Here is a 24,290-nt window from a genome sequence, read left to right on the forward strand (position 1 = left end):
TGTCACCAAAGCCCTATATACTACCCACCACTGCGACCTGTACGCTCTCGTTGGTTGGCCCTCGCTTCATACTCGTCGCCAAACGCACTGGCTACAGGTTATCTACAAGTCTCTGCTAGGTAAAGCCCCACCTTATCTCAGCTCACTGGTCACCATAGTAGCACCCACTCGTAGCACGCGCTCCAGCAGGTACATCTGCAGGTACATTCCTCCTTTGGTCGTCTTTCCTTCCAGTTCTCTGCCGCCAATGACTGGAACGAACTGCAAAAATCACTGAAGCTGGAGACTCATATCTCCCTCACTAGCTTTAAGCACCAGCTGTCAGAGCAGCTCACAGATTTACTGCACCTGTACATAGCCCATCTGTAAACAGCCCATCTATCTACCTACCTCATCCCCATACTGTATTTATTTATTTATCTTGCTCCTTTGCACCCCAGTATCTCTACTTGCACATTCATCTTCTGCACATCTACCATTCCAGTGTTTAATTGCTATATTGTAATTACTTCGCCACCATGGCCTATTTATTGCCTTAACTCCCTTATCTTACCTCATTTGCACTCACTGTATATATACTTTTTATTTTATTTTGTTCTACTGTATTATTGACTATGTTTTGTTTATTCCATGTGTAACTCTGTGTTGTTGTATGTGTCGAATTGCTATGCTTTATCTTGGCCAGGTCACAGTTACAAATGAGAACTTGTTCTCAACTAGCCCACCTGGTGAAATAAATAAATACAAATGTTAAAAAAGGCACTCTATTCCCTATACCCTACACTATATAGGGAATAGGATGCAATTTGGGAAGCATCACCAGGCCTGTTTCTCCTGCAGGTGTGTGTCAGCCACTGTAGCAGGGGATTAGGGCTTTAGACCCAGGACAAGTGAGGCTGGAGGGAAGCATCACCAGGCCTGTTTCTCCTGCAGGTGTGTGTCAGTCACTGTAGCAGGGGATTAGGGCTTTAGACCCAGGACAAGTGAGGCTGGAGGGACTGGTTACTGGTGTCAGCTACACTACATAGCCAAAAGTATATGGACACCTGCTCGTCGAACATCTCTTTCCAAAATCATGGGTGTTCATATGGAGTAGGTCCTCCCTTTGCTGCTATAACAGCCTGCACTCTTCTGGGAAGGCTTTCCACTAGATGTTGGAACATTGCTCCATTCAGCCACGGGCATTAGTGAGATCTGGCACTGATGTTGGGCGATTAGGCCTGGCTCGCAGTCGGCGTTCCAATTCATCCCAAAGGTGTTCAACGGGGTTGAGGTCAGGGCTCTGTGCAGGCCAGTCAAGTTCTTCCACACCAATCTCAACAAACCATTTCTGTACGGACCTCGCTTTGTGTACGGGTGCATTGTCATGCTGAAACAGGAAAGGGCCTTCCCCAAACTTTTGGCACAAAGTTGGAGGCACAGAATCGTCTAGAATTTCATTGTATGCTGTAGAGTTAACATTTCCCTTCACTGGAACTAAGGGGCCCGAACCATGAAAAACAGCCCCAGACCATTATTCCTCCTCCACCAAACTTACAGTTGGCACTATGCATTCAGGCAGGTAGCGTTCTCCTGGCCAGATTCGTCCATCAGACTGCCAGATGGTGAAGCGTGATTCGTCACTTCAGAGGACGCATTTCCACTGCTCCAGGGTCCAATGGCGGCAAGCTTTACACCACTCCAGACGACGCTTGGAATTTTGCATGGTGATCTTAGGCTTGTGTGCAGCTGCTTGGCCATGGAAACCCATTTCAGGAAGCTCCCGACGACCAGTTCTTGTGCTGACGCTGCTTCCAGAGGCCGTTTGGAACTCGGTAGTGAGTGTTGCAACCGAGGACAGGAGATTTTTACGCGCTTCAGCACTCGGCGTTTCCGATCTGTGAGCTTGTGTGGCCTACCACTTCATGGCTGAGCCGTTGTTGCTCCAAAACGTTTCCACTTCACAATAACAGCACTTACAGTGGCCCAGGGAAGCTCTAGCAGGGCAGAAATTTGACAAACTGACTTGTTGGAAAGCTGGCATCCTATGATGGTGCCACGTTGAAAGTCACTGAGCTCTTCAGTAAGGCCATTTTACTGCCAATGTTTGTCTATGGAGATTGCATGGCTTTGTGCTCGATTTTATACACCTGTCAGCAATGAAATAACTGGCTGAAATAACCAAATCCACTCATTTGAAGGGCTGTCCACATCCTTTTGGCCATGTAGTGTATGTTCTTAGCAAGGCTACATGTACTCCAGAGGCACTGAGGTATGGAAATAACCCTGTAGTTAACAGGGAATGGCTAGAATTTAGGTGACAGATTTATTCAGGATTGGTTCACAGTGGAGAAGATGGCCAAGTACAGAAAGAAGTGGAGATTCTTTGTTTGGTGATGCCCTTCGTGCCAGCCATCGCAATGGGGATGAATGAGAGATATATCTGGATATATAGCTGCGTTTACCAGCAGAGACTAGTCCCAATAGTTTACATTGAGTGTTTATCTCTCTCTGACGTCGCTCAACTAAAACAACAGTGCCTAAGCTATTTCAATTTGGGTTGGCTGGTCACCACTGTTTTTTCCCCCCTGTCTTAGTGTCTTGGAAAGAGCCTTGTTCCTAGAATAACCAGCTGTATGTGTGCTCAGTGTTCTGTGCCTACACTACGACCCAACCCAACCGGGTTCCACGCCACTGCCCATCTGTGTTTATAAAGTGTTCTGGGAAGGCTGCCGGAAACCCTGAAGTCACATGGCTTCAGGAGGTAGAAGTTGCCCTTAACAACAGATCTAGGATCAGATAAATAGAAACCCAATGCTAGCTTTAACCCTTAGAAATATCTGAGCTGGTTACACAGACATCACCAATGACTTGACATTGACCAACACCACCAACACTCGTCAAAACGGTGCAACACGGTCTCTACTTCCTCAGGCGGCTTAGGAAACACGGCACGGCACCTCTCCAAATACTACTTCTGCACCATCGAGAGTATCCTGACTAGTCGCATCACGGCCTGATACGGCAATTGCTCTGTCCACAACCACAAGGCCCTCCAGCGGGTGTTGAAGAAGGCTCAGTACATCCCTGGGACCGTGCTCCCACCCATCTAGAATATCTACTAGAAACGGTGCCAGAGGAAGGCCCACAGCATCGTCAAGGACCCCACACGCTCCAGCCACGAGCTGTTTACTCCCTCACCGTTGGGCAGATGGTATCGGAGCATGACGTCTGATCCCAATAGACTCAGAGACAGTTTCAATCTACAAGCCATCAGACTGCTGAACACTTGAACTGGACTGACCACCTGCACTGACTCTCTGCACACAAACACACACACATCACAACTGCTGCTACAATGCTTTACAATTTGCTGCTGCTTTACAATTTAAACACTTGCCTGGAGTGCCTGGATACAGCCCTTAGCCGTGGTATATTGGTAATATACCACAAACCCCTGAGGTGCCTTATTGCTATTATAAACTGGTTACAAATGTAATTAGAGCAATAACAACAATGTTTTGTCATACCCATGGTATACAGTCTGATATATCACGGCTGTCAGCCAAATCAGCATTCAGGGCTTAAACCACCCAGTTTAGAACAAAACTTAAACCTTGAAACATATGTCTTAATAGACACTATTAACAGAGAGCACAAATATGTGAAAAGACAGAAATACACTGATTGTAAAGAGTATACACAGAGTGGTGTCGGCTAAAGAGCTGCATTCCCGAGGGCATCCCACGGGACCTGTGGCCAGGCTGAGAGCATTTTTCATGCTGCGGTCAGGAGCGGGCGGTCAGACAGACAACTTTGGAATGAAAATATTTTTTAGTCCCGCAGATTATTGAGAACGGTCGACTTTCTGTCTTGTACGTGTTCTTGTGTTAAAGCACCTGTTTGTTAGCAATATTCACATACTCGAATAGCCTAATTCTTGCTGATTTACGTCCAGTGGCCTACCTTCCTTCTCTTTCTTGAGGCGTGCAAGATCAATTACGCCTATATGTGTGGTCTCAAAATTGCTGGGACCTGGGCTGCAAAGCAAGCTGGGTCACATACACCTAAAATAACATTGCGGGACTGCAGTCGGATTTGGGACCATTTCTTGCGGGAGCGGGTTGGAGTCAGACAAGAAGACAGCAGGAGGCGGCGCGGTATGAAAAGCAGCAGGAGCGAGATGAAGAAAATCAGTCCCACAGCAGACCTCTAGTCCAGGCCAACTCAGTCTGTCAACGTCAGAGAGAGAGAGAGAGAGAGAGAGAGAGAGAGAGAGAGAGAGACAGAGAGAGAGAGAGACAAAGAGAGAGAGAGACAGAGAGAGAGAGAGAGAGAGAGAGAGAGAGAGAGGGAGAGAGAGAGAGAGAGACATAGAGAGAGAGAGACATAGACAGAGAGAGAGAGAGATAGAGAGAGAGAGAGAGAGAGAGAGAGAGAGAGAGAGAGAGAGAGAGAGGGGGAGAGAGAGAGAGAGAGAGAGAATGAATGAAAGACAGACAGACTGAATGGAATACAGAGAGAAAGAGAGAAGTTGTATGCTCCCCACATCTGTTTCCTCTGTTACATAAACTGCAGTCTGTAGTCTGGGACCCACTAGGAAAAATAGGCAGAGAGGAGAGAGAGAGAGGGGGGGGGGGGGGAGATATTAAATGGTCCTGCTGTTACTGACCCTAATACTGTATACCTCTTCAACCAACCACATACCAGGGATCTGAGTGTTGCCATGGTTCTGAGATGCATCATAGTATAATGGCAGACAAGGTTATATCAGAGAACACTTTGTTCCAAATACATTGAAGAGTCATTGAAAACATAGGATCTGTTTTTCTTCATCTGCTGTGACCAACCCTACACTAAAAAAAAAAGGATCTAGAACCTAAAAGGGTTTTTCAGCTGTCCCCATACACTCTAAAAAGCAAAGGTTCATGGAGTATGCTTCAGGGGTTCTTCAAATTGAAACGGTGGGGGAACCCCTATAAGTTCTTTAAAGAACCCCTTTTAATGGATCCTCAAAGAAACTTTTGAAGAATCTTTTGGGGTTCATTTTGAACTACCCCCCCTCCCCTATTACTATTATTAATATTAATAATAATAATATGAATAACAACAATAACACTATATTTTAGATGTCAGTGTTTATTATGATTTTAGTGGCAAAGCAGAATAAAAAAATCTAAATATGAGGTAAACTCCCAGCAGAGCCCCAAGTCCAAAGGCGTGTTGATGTTAATGTGTTGATGTTCTCCGTGTCCATAGCCAGAATGATTTTGCAGTGCATGGTGATCGAACAGGTTTCCTGTTATATTCATCAGAGGTGTAGGGAGGGTGAAGTCTGTGAATCCCAAAGAATAGTAATTATACAGATGATTAACAAAACATGCACACTACAGTATTCATACCTTGTTTTTTGTGGTAAATGTAGAGGCCTATGGGATATTCATTGAAGAGGTAAGAGAGGAATATGGTAAATGTGATCTGCATAATAATTTACCAATACCTATTGACATACCTCTGTATGCCTCCTCGTCTTCATACCTGCAGACACAGACATAAAGTTGAGCAGTTTATTCACATGTACTCAAAACAGCTAGCCTTCAACATATTCTTACCTCTTTGTTGATTGATATCCATTGAATTGTGTCCATTTTCTGTTTTAGAAAGATTTGCACAAATATGAAAAGATAGATGGTATCATCATTAAACAACATAAATGTAGATCATACAAAGGACAAACCTTACCTTAAATTGAGGAGATCTTTACATCTTTCAGTTAAGTGCCTGCACCTGCTTCCCTTCCAAATTCAAATCTAACTGTTTCAGTTGGGCAGTTAGGTTCCTGCAAGAACCTCCACCAACCAAGGAGGCTCCTCGATGAACCCCACCTCCTATTGGGTTCTTGGAAGAACCTTTTGCTGGCAATTTTCAGTCCCAAGAACCGTAAGGTTCTTTGAAGAACTTTGAGGATCTTAGAAGAACCCTTGTTGAACCCCACAGGAGAGCCATTTGAAAAACCCTTTTAGGTTCCAGGTAGAAACCTTTTGAGTTCCATGTGGACCCTGAAACACCACTTTTACCAGAGATCTGTTGCTATGGATCTTGAGTTAGCTTGGTTACCAGTCTGTTTCCACTTTAGCCAACAATGAAAACAGAGATTTAGTTCAAAGTTGTTTCATACACTAGAGGCAAGGTTAGGTTAGATAACGGTCTGATCCCAATACCTTGGGAAAGCGTTGAGGGTATTGGATTGACGAAATAGCTCGTTTTGAACTGTTTTTCATGCAGAACTGTTTCTTCATAACCCACTTTTCAGCTTTGATTTCATAACCAATACGACGCTGTGTGTGTGTGTGTGTGTGTGTGCGTACGTGTGTTATGAGCACAATACCGTGTCCTGTCATTAAGGCTTCTCATTCACCAATGGAGGAATCCTGTTTGTAAACAACACCATGGAAACCGTGAGACTTGAACCCTCTGGCTGTCTCGCACAGACACACGCGCGCACACACACACGCGCACACACGCACACACACACACACACACACACACACACACACACACACACACACACACACACACACACACACACACACACACACACACACACACACACACACACACACACACACACACACACACACACACACACACACACACACACACACACACACACACACACACACACACAGGCTTACAATAAGCTAACCCCAGTCAGTAGTCTTGTCGTCTGTCTGGATATGACCCAGAAACACACTCTCTGGAACAAATAGTGTCTTGTCATAATAATCTCCACCTCTCTAAATTAATGGAAATATAATTTGGTGCATTTGCAAAAAAGGCTTTTTTCTTCCAAGCCAAGGCCTAGCAAGGACTTAGCCCGTGGACCAACCAAGACTGTTCACTATACTAAACCCCAGTCCAATTGGAAGATTTTCCCTCCCCACTAGCTTGATGTTAATGTGTTAAATATAATGCAATGTAAAAATGCTTACCCGACCCGTACTGTGCTCAATTCAGAGATAAACAGACAGAGGAAAGCCAGCTATAGATAAAGGCATTTCAAATGGAAATAAACCCAGGAAAAACAGCTTCTCCTTAGAAAGACAGTAGTTGAATGCTATAGTAACCTTAGTCTTTCCTTGAAATTACACAGTTGACATCATTATGATTCCATACAAACCAGCCTTTTTCTCAGGTAAAATAGCTGTTTTAAGACACAGGCACATATTCTTGTGTGTATACTGAGGTATGCGTCTTTATGTAACACTTGATTTTCTGTTCCTGTAACAGTTGGTAGTCAGTTTGGGCTGAGCGGGTATTTGACAGAATTGAAGAGTTAACTAATTGGCTGTCTTAAACTGTCTGTGTGAGAGGAAAAAAATGTCCCTGCCAACTGCACCTTTCTGTCCTTGCCATCACACACTCACTCACACACACACACTCACACCCACACACACACACCCACACACACACACCCACACACACACACACCCACACACACACACCCACACACACACACCCACACACACACACACACACACACACACACACACACACACACACACACACACACACCCACACACACACACCCACACACACCCCCACACACACACACACACACACACACACACACACACACACACACACACACACACACACACACACACACACACACACACACACACACACACACACACACACACACACACACACACACACACATTCTTGTACAAACCCAAGGGCGGGCACACATACTCAAAGTCAGTATAGCCAAATCAGTTTTCCCGTCGCCACAGCAACAGCATACTTTTATGTCAACTGCAACCTAGTTACTATGGAGATATGTATACAAGGCAAACTCTATGCAGTTGTAGTCAAGGGGCCAGATGACAGAGTAACTTAAGGGCAGACACATACGCACACACACACACGATACAGTTTGTACATTTTGTCTTTCCACATATCACATTCACTCACAAGGGAAAGGCAGTGGTTCATGTGCTGGTCAAATGTATTTTAGAGCTCACAAGTCCATTTGATAAAGAATCTAATGCACAAGCTAAAGCCTGTATAGTGTACATAATACAAGCCTTATGGGTAATTATATGCCAGAGGGAGTGAAATATATTTTTGGCATCTCGGATTGTTCTGGCAATTCTCACATATGAACTTCATTAGAAGACACATGGTATCTGGCTGCAGGGGTGCTCTGCTCTTGTGGTCTGTAATACGAACTTTCAACTCTCACTTAGACTTCCCAACATAATAATAGCCACATGGGCACTTGAGTAAATAGACCACAAATTTTGCTTTACAGGAAATTCTACCCCCGACATACATTTTCTTTCCCGTACGAGGGCGAAGAAAGAAATGCATCACAGTGAACTGTCCCCTGTGTCCAGACACTGTAATGCGGTCAGACACGATGTGTGCCAACTGAGGTTCCAGGGCTTAGAAGTTGTATAGCCACTTAAATGAGGAAGTGACAGAGAAGATTTTCTATGCCTTACAAACAGAGCCGTAGAGGCTTGAATGAAGAACTTCTGTTAGGTTTCTGCCTTTGAGCAACAGGCTCTTTGGTGGAAAACAGTAGGAAATGTATGTAAATAATGTATGTAAATAATGTATGTAAATAATGTATGTAAATAATGTATGTAAATAATGTATGTAAATAATGTATGTAAATAATGTATGTAAATAATGTATGTAAATAATGTATGTAAATAATGATTGTGAATAAAAGAAAGCAGCAGTACTACATCGTAACGTCATCGGTAAATATGGGTGGGTGTCTGTTGTTCTCCAAACGCTCGGCTGTCGCCGAAACACGTCCCTTAGTTCTGACCTCTGCTGCAAAACAATTCAACCAGCTATCACAGTCTCACGCCAGAATTGGACGCTCAGCCATGTTCCTCAAACGCCAGCTTTCAAAGTTTGTTCCAAACGTCAAATTTTGAAGTGTTTTCACGTCATTTCACGACATCCTCAGACATGGATGGATGTCGAAGAATGACTTATATCACGGGTGACCGGGCTGAAAAAATACGACATTAAAACGTAAAGAATACTTCAGTGAGTGTGTCCCTTTCTTCCAGTGTTTACTTATACTTTCCCATGGGCAGATGATATCTGATTATCCTTTAACATTAATGTTATTACAACTTTTAGTATTAATTGGTTATGGGAATTATTTTCCTTATGAACATATAGCCTGCATGTAACCAGCTCCTGAAATAGGAGAATGATTAGTGAAATATTTAAGCCTTTAGAAGAAACCAGATCAAGATTTAAATCAAAACTGAAAGGCTTTTCCCTCCAGAAAACTCCAAACTTCTGCTTTTTAGTTGGAATTCAGTGAGATGATGAAGTATTGATAAAGCAATTCCTTGTACATGTGTAGACAAAATACTGGATATGTTTGACTCTGAGATTGAAATGGCTGTTCTCCTGATAACTGAATTTGAAATGAGTCCAAGCACCTCAAACAAACAAAGAGAAAGGGAGAGAGAGCGAGAGAAAGAGAGCGAGAGAGTGTGTTGCAGCTGTGTGTGTTGTGTGTGTGTGGGGTGTGTGTGTGTGTGTGAGCGTGTGCGTACGTGTGTGTGTGTCTTTGCTAGCCTCCTCCTTACCTGGCTCCTGTCCTTGTCCACCTTCTTGAAACACTTATTAAGCGACAGATTGTGGCGCACCGAGTTCTTCCAACCAGTAGGGGCGCTAGCGAAATACGGGAAATGCTCCAGGATCCAACCATAGATATCTTTCACCGGCAGCCTCTTGGATGGCGCGTCCTCTATTGCCATGAAGATCAGACAGCTGAACGAGTACGGAGGCTTCCGATTGGCTCCCGTGGCCAGGTCGTATGGGGAAGAATCACATGGGTCGGGGGAAGGGGAGGAGGAGGAAGGGGAGTGCGGGAGTAGAGGGTGACCGTCGGGGTCCTGCAGGGGGGAGACGGAGCGGAGCCCCGAGTGAGAGAAGCTGTTGAGAAGGTCTGTGCTCTCGTGAAGCCAGGAGAGGCTGGTGAGCTCCTCGTCCTCGGCCTTGGAGAAGGAGGCCGACAGAGACAGGGACAGGTCGGCTGCCTCCGCCTCCCTGTAGAGGGGACTCAGACCCCGGGTCGCTCCCAAACCGCTGCTGGGGCTCTGGGCCTTCTTACTGGGCGGCATGGTGGGTCCCATCCAGCCCTGGGCTCTCTCCTGGATGGGGGAGGGAAAGAGAGCACAAGACTGGGTTACTATGCATCAAGTCATGTTTGCAACTCTGATGCTTCTACAGTGGGTTTTGAGAGACAGTTTTGATGGGATCCTCAGGAATGTTTGCTGTAACAATCACACCAACCAGTGAAGATAAGATGAGCGTTAGAATGCATTAGATAACTGCAGATGAATTGCTAGAACAGTAGCTAAATTGACTGCATAGTAAATGCTTATATCCTGTGTTAGGTGGCGTCTTCTGTTGGTAAGATGATCGCAAGATGGAAATTCACACACACACACACACACACACACACACACACACACACACACACACACACACACACACACACACACACACACACACACACACACACACACACACACACACACACACACACACACACACACACACACACACACACACACACAACAACCACACACACACACACACACACACAAGGATAGGATTAATCCCAGCAGGAGATATGTAGTAGCCAGCTCACCCTGTATGATCATGCTTTGAGCCAAGGAAATCATCCCCCGATCTGACTCTTCTCTCTGGCTGATTGACGGACAGCTGTCAACATCCATGCCCTTCCCCCCTAGCTATGACAGCTGTCACGTTGCCATGGCTCCCGGCCCCCTCTGAGCCGCTTTCACCACAGAACAACAGCTCTGCGTATCAAATGGCACCCTATTTCCTATATAGTGCACTACTTTTGACCAGGGCCCTATGGGCCCACTATGAAGGGAATCGGGTGCTATTTGGGAAGCTACTCTTCCTTCCTGCTCTGATAATTCTTCTTCACCGAGTTACAAGGACTGAGCTATATATATATATATAGAGTAGAACACATGTATTTACTGTAGGTTGTACGGTAGACAATGTATGATGATGGCCACCAAGCACTAGCCTACGGTTTTTACATCTGTCAATATGTTTTCTCTTGTCCTCATAAAAAATATGCATGGGACTATAGACTCTATTCTGTATAGTAGTTTGAAGTATCAAGCTTTATTAGTCGTGTGTAGGAGAAACGCATGGCATACATCGTCCAACGAAATGGTTTCTTCCAGGTTCCTTCGCGGCAACTCAACATAGAATACTAAATAGGTCAAAAATAAGAATACAAACAAAGTAAATGGCTCAGTAGAATAGAATAAACATTTTAGCACAAGTATAATACAGGAAGGCACATTTATAGTCCAATATTTACACATGTATTGGGGGGGTATAAATTGAGCGATATAATAGGAGTCTGATACCATTAGTTGTGATGTGTGCTAAGGTGCGGAGAATCAGAGCAGGTGGTCAGTCCAGTCAGATGGCTTGTAGATAGAAACGGTCTCGGAGCCTGTTAGTCATTCATTGTATGTGTGCTGTGCAAATGGCCGCCAAACAGCCTAAAGCGTCTTTAGATTCCAAGCATCTTTCAGATAGGTAGATGTATCTGATCGTTGGGTTGCTATTTGGATTCGTTCCGACATTTCTTTCTTTCTGGATTGTGCGTATTGTTTTTGTATTGCTCGGTGCAGTATTACTGCACAGTTGCAGCTAGTAACGCAAGCATTTCACCGCACCTGTGATAACATCCGCAGATGTGTTCGCGACCAATAAAGTTTGATTTGATTGAACCTTTTCTTCCTCCATAAATGTCTGTAGGCTGCATGGACCATGGCAGTCATATATGTGTTTATACGACAACCAAACAGTAGCCTAGAGCAGCTTTATCTGTCATCTAGCTTCCAGTCTGTAGATATCTGTTATCTATAGTTCCTCCTTAACTGACGATATCCCCGGGAATCAACAGCAGCTACCTGACGGAGCCATGTTGTTGCACCAGTACTCACGTTGACTGTAACAAATTGAAATCTCCTCCGAAGCTCGACAATAGGTATTCCTAGTCCTGAAAAGCCCTGAAAATAGAAAGGGGATAAACAAAGAAAGGTAAGCGAGGGGTTGAGCGGTGACAGGCGCGTCAAGGTGTGGATGGCAGCGAGGGAACAGGGAAGGTTACTGGTGTGACATGGTTCCCAGTTGGACGTCGTCGAGGCGTCGGTCGTCGAGGAGAAGGGAACAACGGAACACACAGGGAGCGTTTTCTTGTTACGTTGCCATGACGGCAGGCAAGGCACCAGGCGAGGCAGGGCCATGACACATTACGGCTGACAGTAAAGTCATCTAATTTTACTGTTGCTATGACAACAAACTCCTTGCAGTTAGGGCCTGTGTTATGAGTGTGTGTGCGAGCCGTAGCGAGGCGCAGCGCAGAGCCGTGTATTCATACCCTAGAGTTTTCAGAAACCTCTCCTTAACACACTTTGAGCCCTAAACAAACTTGTATACAACGTTTATACAACCCCCTGATGACTGTTAAAGGACAACGAGAGTTCTTGCTCAAGTTCAGACTTGATCGTTGAAGGGAGGGGTACTTCCTACTAGAGGCTTGACAGACTGACAGCGTGTGTGTGTGTGTGTGTGTGTGTGTGTGTGTGTGTGTGTGTGTGTGTGTGTGTGTGTGTGTGTGTGTGTGTGTGTGTGTGTGTGTGTGTGTGTGTGTGTGTGTGTGTGTGTGTGTGTGTGTGTGTGTGTGTGTGTGTGTGTTTGCATGCTTGTGTGTGTGTATCTGTACATGTTTAATTAAAATCTTGTGTACACGACCCTACGACCTTCTTGACCTTGACACCCAATTTTTTCCTGAGTCTGATGGAATCCCCCAGTGAACCAACATCTATTCTCACACACATCAATGTCCAAACCTCTTGACGAGGTCACTGATGTCCATCTTACCGCACAAGATGGCTCCTCTCAAAGCAAGACAAGTGCCAAGTCAACAATACAATCCCAAAGCAGCAAACATCGGTTGAGCGGGAAATTCGCAGAAGGTGGAATCATATTTCAAATCAAATCAAAGCGTATTGGAGTTACAGAGTTTAGCAGATGTTTCGGCGGGTGCGGCAAAATGCTTACGTTACTAGATCCTGGCAATGCAGTAAAATGTCAAACAAGTACACAAATAATACAACAACAAAAAAAGCAATGAAATCAAGAAATCAAGTATCATTGGAATGAATCCAATTAACAACTCAAACAGCACTGTAACAGTAATCCAAATGCAATCTCTATCTATATACACTGGATGAATTTACACTGGATACAAGAATGATATGTACAGCAGTAGATATATTAGAGTGAGCTATGTCAAGAATACAATATATAAATACATATGTGGTGTGTATAAACAGTGTAACTAAAATCCACTGGACGACAGTAGAAATGATAGAATGAGCTATGTCAGGGATACAGTATTTAAATACAGTGTGAACCAGGAAGTGCCCAGTGGTTTAGTGTCTCTATAACATGGGACAGCAGCGTTGGCTAAGTGTGTGAGTGAGTGTGTGTGTGTGTTCGTCTGTGAGTTTGAACTGTGTGTATTTAACCCTTCGCCTCTCTTACAACATACACCTCTTCTCTATAATGAGTGGCACGAGGACCAAATGTTTACAGGGGTAAAGAGGTTCATGAAATCCTCAGCGAGACAGTCTATTAAGAGGGTGTCAAAACTGTGCTCAGGTCAGTCAGGTTCACATGGTTAATTGTCTCTAATTGAGAATACATTATAAACCAGAGACCTTACAGTCCTTTCAAAGCCTTCAGTGAATTGGCCACTGAAGGGAGAATAGAATGAATACAAAATCTCATAATGTGCTTCCCAAATGGCACCATATTACTATAGTGCACTACTATTGACCAGAGCCCTTCTGGGGCCTGTGTGTGTGTGTGTGTGAGAGAGAGAGAGAGAGAGAGAGAGAGAGAGAGAGAGAGAGAGAGAGAGAGAGAGAGAGAGAGAGAGAGAGAGAGAGAGAGAGAGAGAGACGGTGAGTAAATAATAACCTCCTATATGTGCACAACATTGGTGTACAAAAGGTTGTGGTTTTCTCTAGCTGCTTGAGTCAATGAAATCAGTTTCAGTTTCCATTCCCTGTGGTCCCTTGACAACAACTAGCAGGGCTCCACAGGGCAAACATGTGAGGCCAGTTAACCAATGGGACAGGATAGTCCTGTGTGTGTTGGCGTACGTGTGTGTCTCTCTGTTGCCTCTCGCCCTGCTACAGAGCCTAGGGAGTTTATTAGATAGAGGTCAGGGTTCATTGTGTTATTCTCCTTAGAGCTGCCCAGGAAAACACACACACACACACACACACACACACACACACACACACACACACACACACACACACACACACACACACACACACACACACACACACACACACACACACACACACACACATGGAGAGACCTAGTTTTTACAGTATCAAAGACACACTATCAAACACATGACCAGCACTTGAAAAAACAATATGCTGTATTAACATGCCATACAGAATGTAATTAATTGAAGTGCGAATCAAAAGCAGTCACAGACACATGTATCAAACAAATGATTAGCTGTCAGCAGTAACAGTGGACATAAATGAGACGCGTACGACACGCTACTAAGCCGTCTGTCAATCACCATAATATGACACATCACACAGAAAGGCAGCCTTCACTATGATTCCACAGTCACCACTCCCTCTCTCCCTGAACTGACTAAACTTCTACACAAACAACCCCAACTCTTCTGGCTGATCGGAGGTCAGTGTAGTGCAGTGAAGGTGACCGGTGAGTGTGCAGCCTCCAGCCCCCTTAGGGGAGGACACACACAGACAGCAGAGCAGACTGACTATGACTCTAAGTCTAACGTTGAGCACTGTGCACTGGCCTCAGGTCAGGCTTTAAAATATAAAAAAAATGTAAGAGCCCAAAGGCCCTCTAACTTCTATATTTCAGACTCTCTGTGACACACCATACAAACACACACACACACACACACATTTCTTCCGTTTTGACAGTTACTGCAGCTCCCTCCTGGCACTCTGTGTTCTTTACACAAGTGTGTGTTCAAGTATCAGTGTATGTTTGATATATGGCCAGCTCAGAAGGTATCGCCTATATGCAAAGGAGCCATTGCACAAATTAAAACAGGAGACTAGATTGAAGATTCATTGGTTTTACTCTAAAAGAGGTGGGCGCAGACAGACAGAGTGAACTTAATGGGTTTTATGTGTGTTTGGAAGCTTTAAAGTGGGAAAGTTGGCTGGGCCCGCACAGAGTAGTGGTTGGCTTGGCCTGCACAGAGTAGTGTGCTCTGCATTTAATACACAGTACGCTGTAGGCGCCTCTCTCCCTCCCTCCCTCCCTCCCTCCCTCCCTCCCTCCCTCCCTCCCTCCCTCCCTCCCTCCCTCATCTGTATCAAACAACAGCACGGGCCCTCAGTCACTAGCCAACAATTTGTCCACGACACTTATTGCCATGGCAACAACCACTGAAACGGCTGTTACAGAGACCCGCCCACTTTTGGCTTCCTCTGCTCCCCAGCAAGTTTGTTGAGAATGTGGATGAGAATCACAACGTGCTTTACCACATAAAGAAGGCTAGAAAAATAGTTTTTTCAGTTAACCAACCTTTCTTTCTCGCACTCCCTCTCCTTCACCTCTCTCTTGTGATTATCGTCAGCTCATCTTCTCCTATCCAGGGCCATACTCTCCGTACCCGTGCCCCCCCCCCCCCCCCTCATGCTATTGTTCACATTTTGCGATGAGGCTGAGAGAAAATGTTGCCGTTTTCAAGCTAATTTCCTGCAATACTACACATTTTACAGTACCAGTATCATACAGTACCAGTCAAAAGTCTGGACACACCTACTCACTCAAAGGTTTTTCTTAATTTTTACTACGCAGAAAAATAGTGAAGACATCAAAACTATGAAGAAACACATATGGAATGATGTAGTTACAAAAAACGTGTTAAACAAATCAAAATACATTTTATATTTGAGATTCTTCAAAGTAGCCGCCCTTTGCCTTGATGACAGCTTTGCACACTCTTGGCATTCTCTCAACCAGCTTCATGAGGCAGTCACCTGGAATGAATTTGTGAGAACTCCTTCAAGACTTCACATATGTTGAGCACTTGATGGCTGCTTTTCCTTCACTCTGTGGTCCAACTCATCCCAAACCATCTCAATTGGGTTGAGGTCAGGTGATTGTGGAGGCCAGGTCATCTGATGCAGCACTTCAGCACTCCTTCTTGGTCAAATAATCCTTAAACATCCTGGAGGTGATTTGTCATTGTCCTGTTGAAAAACAAACGATAGTCCTTTGAATTCAAAATAAATTATCGACAGTGTCACCAGCAAAGCACCCCCACACCATCGCACCTCCTCCTCCATGCTTCACGGTGGGAACCACACATGCGGAGATCACCCGTTCACCTACTCTGCATCTCACAAAGACCCGGCGGTTGGAACCAACCATCTCAAATTTGGACTCATCAGACCAAAGGACAGATTTCCACCGGTCTAATGTCCATTGCTTGTGTTTCTTGGCCCAAGCAAGTCTCTTCTTCTTATTGGTGTCCTTTAGTAGTGGTTTCTTTGCAGCAATTCGACCATAAAGGCCTGATTCACGCATTCTCCTCTGAACAATTGATGTTGAGATGTGTCTGTTACTTGAACTCTGTGAAGCATTTATTTGGGCTGCAATTTCTGAGGCTGGTAAGTCTAATGAACTTATCCTCTGCAGCAGAGGTAACTCTGGGTCTTCCTTTCCTGTGGCGGTCCTCATGAGAGCCAGTTTCATCATTGCGCTTGATGGATTTTGTGACTGCACTCAAAGAAACTTTCAAAGTTCTTGAAAATGTCCACATTGACTGACCTCCATGTCTTAAAGTAATGATGGACTGTTCTTTCTCTTTGCTTATTTGAGCTGTTCTTACCATAATATGGACTTGGTCTTTTACCAAATAGGGTTATCTTCTGTATTCAACCCCTACCTTCTCACAACACAACTGATTGGCTTAAATGCATTAAGAAGGAAAGAAATTCCACAAATTAACTTTTAAGAAGGCACACCTGTTAATTGAAATGCATTCCAGGTGAATACCTCATGAAGCTGGTTGAGAGAATGCCAAGAGTGTCATCAAGGCAAATCTGTCGTTCTGCCCCTGAACAGGCAGTTAACCCACTGTTCCTAGGCTGTCATTGAAAATAAGAATTTGTTCTTAACTGACTTGCCTAGTTAAATAAAGGTAATAAATAAAAGGCAAAGGGTGGCTACTTTGAAGAATATCAAATATCAAATATATTTAGATTTGTTTAACACTTTTTTGGTTACTACATGATTCCATATGTCATATTTCATAGTTTTTATGTCTTCACTATTATTCTATAATGTAGAAAATAGTAAACATAAAGAAAAACTCTTAAACGAGTAGGTGTGTCCAAACTTTTGACTGGTACTGTATATAATCTGGGGGGCCCCGACCTCCAGGGGACCCAAAAAATAAAATAAAATAATATTATTTTTGTTGGGGGCCCCTTGAAGATCGGGGGCCCTGGGGGACGTAGACCTGTGTGCCTGTTCGGTAATTCTGCCTTGCTCCTATCACCTCTCTCTGCCTCTCCCACCCATATCCCTGCCTCCCTCTCTCCCTCTCTCTCTCTCTAATCACCAAAGAGCGAGGGGGAAATATCCTTGTGTCATTAGCAGCATCTCAAAGTCACAGTGTCCTCTAGCGTATGCTGTTTGACAGGCCCTGCCAAAAGAATTAGAGTGAGAAATGATGGTGCCATGATTAGATGTGGAGCTCAGGGAGAGGGCTTCATCCAGGGGATATGGGGGATGAGAGGACATGAGACGAGAGGAGAGAGAAGAGATGGATGGAGGAGAGGAGAAGGCCTGATCCATGGATACTGCACAGATGACAGGGAATTGAGGAAAGAAAGAAAGAAAGAAAGAGAGACAGAAAGAAAGAAAGAAAGAAAGAAAGAAAGAAAGAAAGAAAGAAAGAAAGAAAAAGAAAGAAGGATGAGAGAGGAGAGAAGGAGAGCAGAGAAGAAGAAGTACTGGGAGCTGACATTTAGAGCACCTGATCCATATTCATCATCAAAGCAGGCCTCAACCCTCTCCTCAGAGTCGTGACCTGAGACACAACCACCAGAGATCTGAGGGGGAAAAACAACAATCTGTTTCCTATCAGAACCAGAGCTCTCAGAACCCTAACACACTTCTAGAGTCCCTCTGTTCCGTCTACATTCCTATAAAGTCTCTCTGCATCTCAAATGGCACCCTATTCCCTCCGATCTCTTTATAGTGCACTAAGGCCCTGATTAAAGTAGTGCACTAGGGGGGAAAAGGGTGCCATTTGGGACGTACATCTGTCTGCTATGCACTGCTGTGGTGTTTCATCTACCACAGTCTCCTCCAAACGCGTGCAGTTCTCTCCGTTTTCCACATTCTCTCCTAAATCTCCCCGGTAAACTCCTGCATACCTGCATTATATTCTCCTGAATCTCCGCCCCCCCCCACCCCCCCCCCCCCCCCCCCCCATTTTCTTTACAGTGTCTTACAGTACACCAGCAAGATACTGGGAAAGAGGATCCAGTGGCTCAGTTACAAAACTCCTAGTAGACACTGTAAACACGCAGGCGCACACGCATACCCTCTCAGAGTGCATCAGAGGCGTGTTGGTGTGTAAGCCTTATATCATACGTTATATTCAGAGCATGAACGCGAGGAGTCAGCAAGTCTGGTAGCAGCTGCTGAATATTCAGCTCTCGCGCTCACACAGACACACTGCTCTCTCTCTCCCTGCTCCACTTTCATTAAGGGCCTCTCCTACAGTGGCCCCTCCAACACTTAATAATAATAATAAGAGGTGTCTTTATAATGGATCACCTGGAGGGAGGCCCCGCCTCTCAGACCATACGCTATCTGACATAATTTACACCTCCTGCTCTGATTGGCTGCCTGGCAGGGGAGAGGCCCGGCGCCGGGGGTTGACGGACAGCTCAGAGGGAGGACGCAAGTCAGATGGGCCAAGGACATTCCCTCAGAGAGAGAGAGATGGAGGGAGGGAGGGAGGGAGGGAGGGAGGGAGGGAGGGAGGGAGGGAGGGAGGGAGGGAGGGAGCGTGAGAGAGAAGGAGGGAGAGAGATGGGGGAGAGACGAGGGGAGAGATATACAGAGAGAGGAGAGAGAGACAGGAGAGAGAGAGAGAGAGAGCGTGAGAGAGAGAGAGAACACTCACACTCTCTTACACAAGAGAGGAGCAGAGCAGAATTTGGTTTGAGTCAAATCAGCTGAGAGAGAAAGTGATGAGTAACAGTATTGAATTGAATGTTTATTTTGAATCACTGTATTATTTGTTATGAATGAATTGTCAGGGAAAGTGCTGCTCTGTTGGTCTAAAGATGTGTGGCTAAATTGACTGTGAGATGCTAGGGAGGTTGAGAGTGTACTTGTACTGTAAGTCAGCACGCTGTGTTGTGTTGTGTGTCTGTTAATAGATGGTTAGTGAAGGATCTGAGAATGTGTGTGACACGGGAGACACACACACTCGTGACCAATGGTTGGAAGGCAGCTGTTCCCATTTGCTGTGGTGCAGCCCAGCCGTCGTCTCAGGTGACACACACACACTGCTGGGCCCACTGTGTTTATATCATATGGGAAGGTATTTTTTCCCCTCGTCCTGCCAGGGAACAGGCCCCCGCATGGAGGGAGAGAGAGAGAGAGAGAGAGAGAGAGAGAGAGAGAGAGAGAGAGAGAGAGAGAGAGAGAGAGAGAGAGAGAGAGAGAGAGAGAGAGAGAGAGAGAGAGAGAGAGAGAGAGAGAAAGGGGGGACGGAGAGAGGGAGAGTTGGGGAGAGGGAGAAAGAGAAAGAGAGAGAGGGAGAGAGAGAGGGGGGACGGAGAGAGGGAGAGTTGGGGAGAGGGAGAAAGAGAAAGAGAGAGAGGGAGAGAGAGAGGGGGGACGGAGAGAGGGAGAGTTGGGGAGAGGGAGAAAGAGAAAGAGACAGACAGAGGGAAGACAGGAAAAAGAGAAGGAGGAGCCAGAGGATCAGTTTAGGGATTTTAAGTGTGATGATGCTGCTTTGAGTTCTACTGTTTGTGGCCGTGGTTAACATTCCGTGACCAAAACCACGTTTGGAACAAAACAAAGTCCATACCCAATGTCTATTGTGTCAGGGTGTAAGTTTGAGAGTGTGATTATAACTTTGGGATTGAGTGTCTGAATAGTGGTCATTGAGCTAGACCACGGCTGTGTGGTTTGGTTTGTCCTTGAGAGGTTAAGGATGAGTCCCAAATGGCACCCTATTCCCTATATAGTACACTAATTTGTACTAGAGTACTATGGTCCCTGGTTAAAATAGTGCACTACGTAGTTAATAGGGTTTCATTTGGGACTGAGCCTTAGTCTAGCTGAGTTCTTACAGTAATCAGATAATCAGATAATCGCTGGAAAATCACCGTAATGTATTTGCATGGCTGTCTACAGCACACAAAGGGTTAAGTCCGTTCTGATTTCCTCAGACTCGGAGAGTCCAGTGTGTGTGTACGTGTGTGTGTGTGTGCACGCAACCAGTTAAAGAGACTGTCGAGCGGGAGTCAGCGATAGATGGGTGTAGCCACAAAGCTTTCGGAATAAAACAGACAGCTACTTTTCTAATCCCAGATACACAGAACTAGTTGGCTGCTCTCTGTTTTTCCACTTATTTGGGACTTCTTTAAAAAACAGACGTTTTGGCTAAAATTGCAAACGTCACCAAGTTTCTGTCGCAACCTCTTCCTTCTCAGTTGGTTTTCCTTCTTTTCTCCTCTCAGATTTTTGTTATTTCTCAGTTGAGCATCAACAACACAGGTCAAACTGTTAGACACCGGAAAACTGTATCTACGGTTACACAGTACACACACACACACACACACACACACACACACACACACACACACACACACACACACACACACACACACACACACACACACACACACACACACACACACACACACACACACACACACACACACACACACACACACACACACACACACACACACACAGTTACGAGACACAACAGAGGGAGATCAGTTTCAAAGCCAGTCTTAGTCTCAGTGGCCTCGCTACAATGGCACTGCGATTACAGGTCTCAGTGGCCTCACAGCTGAAGTCTAATCTCCCTCTTACAACAGAACAGCATAAGACAATAAAACGACCATTAGACAAGCTATTCTCAAGACAAAAGCCTCTACCACTCCCTTTAGACAATTAAATGTACATTCTGGGATATTTGATGTTAATTCTATTATAGAATATCAAATAAAAATATATTTTATATTTGAGATTCTTCAAAGCAGCCACCCTTTGCCCTTGATAACAGCTTTGCACACTCTTGGCATTCTCTCAACCAGCTTCATGAGGTAGTCACCTGGAATGAATTTCAATTAACAGGTGTGCCTTGTTGAAAGTTAATTTGTGGAATTTCTTTCCTTCTTAATGTGTTTGAGCCAATCAATTGTGTTGTGACAATGTAGGGTTGGTATACAGACGCCCTATTTGGTAAAAGACCAAGTCCATATTATGGCAAGAACGGCTCAAATAAGCAAAGAGAAATGTCAGTCCATCATTACTTTGAGACATGAAGGTCAGTCAATACAGAAAATGTAAAGAACTTTAAATGTTTCTTCAAGTGCAGTCGCAAAAACCATCAAGCGCAATGATGAAACTGTCTCTCATGAGGACCGCCACAGGAAAGGAAGACCCAGAGTTACCTCTGCTGCAGATGATACGTTCATTAGAGTTACCGGACTCAGAAATTGCAGCCCAAATAAATGCTTCACAGAGTTCAAGAAACAGACACATCTCAACATCAACTGTTCAGAGGAGACTGTGTAAATCAGGCCTTTATGGTCAAATTGCTGCAAAGAAACCCCTACTAAAGGACACCAATAAGAACAAGAGACTTGCTTGGTCAAGAAACGCAAGCAATGGACATTAGACTTGTGGAAATCTATCCTTTGGTCTGATGAGTCTAAATTTCAGATTTTTGGTTCCAACCGCATCTTTGTGAGAGACGCAGAGTAGGTGAACGGGTGGTCTCCGCATGTGTGGTTCCCACCGCGAAGCATGGAGGAGGAGGTGTAATTGTGTGGGGGTGCTTTGCTGGTGACATTGTCAGGGATTTACTTAGAATTCAAGGCACACTTAACCAGCATGGCTACCACAGCATTCTGCAGCAATACGCAATCTCATCTGGTTCATGCTTAGTCATTTGTTTTCAACAGGACAATGACCCAACAAACCTCCAGGCTGTGTAAGGGCTATTTGACCAAGAAGGAGAGTGATGGAGTGCGTCATCAAATGACCTGGCTTCCACAATCCCCCGACCTCAACCCAATTGAGATGGTTTGAGATGAGTTGGACATCAGCGTGAAGGAAAAGCAGCCAACAAGTGCTCAGCATATGTGAGAACTCCTTCAAGACTGTTCCAGGTGAAGCTGTTTGAGAGAATGCCAAGAGTGTGCAAAACTGTCATCAAGGCAAAGGGTGGCTACTTTGAAGAATCTCAAATATAACATAATAACAACTATCGTATTCCCATATAATAACAACTACTGTATTACCGTATAATAACAACTACTGTATTACCACATAATAACAACTACTGTATTACCACATAATAACAACTACTGTATTACCATATAATAACAACTACTGTATTACCATATAATAACAACTACTGTATTACCATATAATAACAACTACTGTATTACCATATAGTAGCAACTACTGTATTACCATATAATAACAACTACTTTATTACCATATAATAACAACTACTGTATTACCATATAATAACAACTACTGTATTACCATATAATAACAACTACTGTATTACCATATAATAACAACTACTGTATTATGGTATAATAACAACTACTGTATTACCATATAATAAAAACTACTTTATTACCATATAATAACAACTACTGTATTACCATATAATAACAACTACTGTATTACCATATAATAACAACTACTGTATTACCGTATAATAAAAACTACTGTATTACCATATAATAACAACTACTGTATTATGGTATAATAACAACTACTGTATTACCATATAATAACAACTACTGTATTACCATATAATAACAACTACTGTATTACCATATAATAACAACTACTGTATTACCATATAATAACAACTACTGTATTACCATATAATAACAACTACTGTATTACCATATAATAACAACTACTGTATTACCATATAATAACAACTACTGTATTACCATATAATAACAACTACTGTATTACCGTATAATAAAAACTACTGTATTACCATATAATAACAACTACTGTATTATGGTATAATAACAACTACTGTATTACCATATAATAACAACTACTGTATTACCATATAATAACAACTACTGTATTACCGTATAATAAAAACTACTGTATTACCATATAATAACAACTACTGTATTATGGTATAATAACAACTACTGTATTACCATATAATAACAACTACTGTATTATGGTATAATAACAACTACTGTATTACCACATAATAACAACTACTGTATTACCGTATAATAACAACTACTGTATTACCGTATAATAACAACTACTGTATTACCATATTTTTGTATTTTTTATTTCACCTTTATTTAACCAGGTAGGCTAGTTAAGAACAAGTTCTCATTTACAACTGCGACCTGGCCAAGATAAAGCAAAGCAGTGCGACAAAAACAACAACACAGAGTTACACATGAAATAAACAAACATACAGTCAATAATACAGTAGGAAAATCTATGTACAGTGTGTGCAAATGTAGAAGAGTAGGGAGGTAAGGCAATAAATAGGCCATAGAGGCAAAATAATTACAATTTAGCATTAACACTGGAGTGATGGATGTGCAGATGATGATGTGCAAGTAGAGATACTGGGGTGCAAAAGAGCAAGAGGATAAATAACAATATGGGGATGAGGTAGTTTGGTGTGCTATTTACAGATTGCTGTGTACAGGTACAGTGATCGATCAGTAATCTGCTCTGACAGCTGATGCTTAAAGTTAGAGAGGGAGATATAAGACTCCAGCTTCAGTGATTTTTGCAATTCGTTCCAGTCATTGGCAGCAGAGAACTGGAAGGAAAGGCGGCCAAAGAATATAATAACAACACCTGTATTACTATATAATAACAACACCTGTATTACTATA

The 24,290-nt window shown here is 43.9% G+C and overlaps 1 protein-coding gene and 1 long non-coding RNA gene across 3 annotated transcripts in view; both read right to left on the reverse strand.

The window, feature by feature from the left end:
* ches1 (checkpoint suppressor 1) overlaps positions 1–24,290 on the reverse strand; it is a 51,239-nt gene that overhangs the window by 21,672 nt on the left and 5,277 nt on the right. For both annotated transcript variants that reach the window (XM_055873341.1, XM_055873342.1), the window contains exon 2: positions 9,609–10,175. In XM_055873341.1, coding sequence (XP_055729316.1) covers positions 9,609–10,157 — 549 coding nt within the window. In that variant the 5' untranslated portion in view covers positions 10,158–10,175. The remainder of the gene's footprint in view (positions 1–9,608; positions 10,176–24,290) is intronic.
* LOC129817790 (uncharacterized) lies at positions 5,103–6,585 on the reverse strand. Its single transcript, XR_008753772.1, has 2 exons — positions 5,592–6,585; positions 5,103–5,517 (listed from the first exon to the last, which is right to left on the reverse strand). It is a non-coding gene; the product is annotated as an uncharacterized LOC129817790 (long non-coding RNA).

Source organism: Salvelinus fontinalis, chromosome 20 (genome assembly GCF_029448725.1).
Source record: "Salvelinus fontinalis isolate EN_2023a chromosome 20, ASM2944872v1, whole genome shotgun sequence".
Taxonomy (NCBI): Eukaryota; Metazoa; Chordata; class Actinopteri; order Salmoniformes; family Salmonidae; genus Salvelinus; species Salvelinus fontinalis.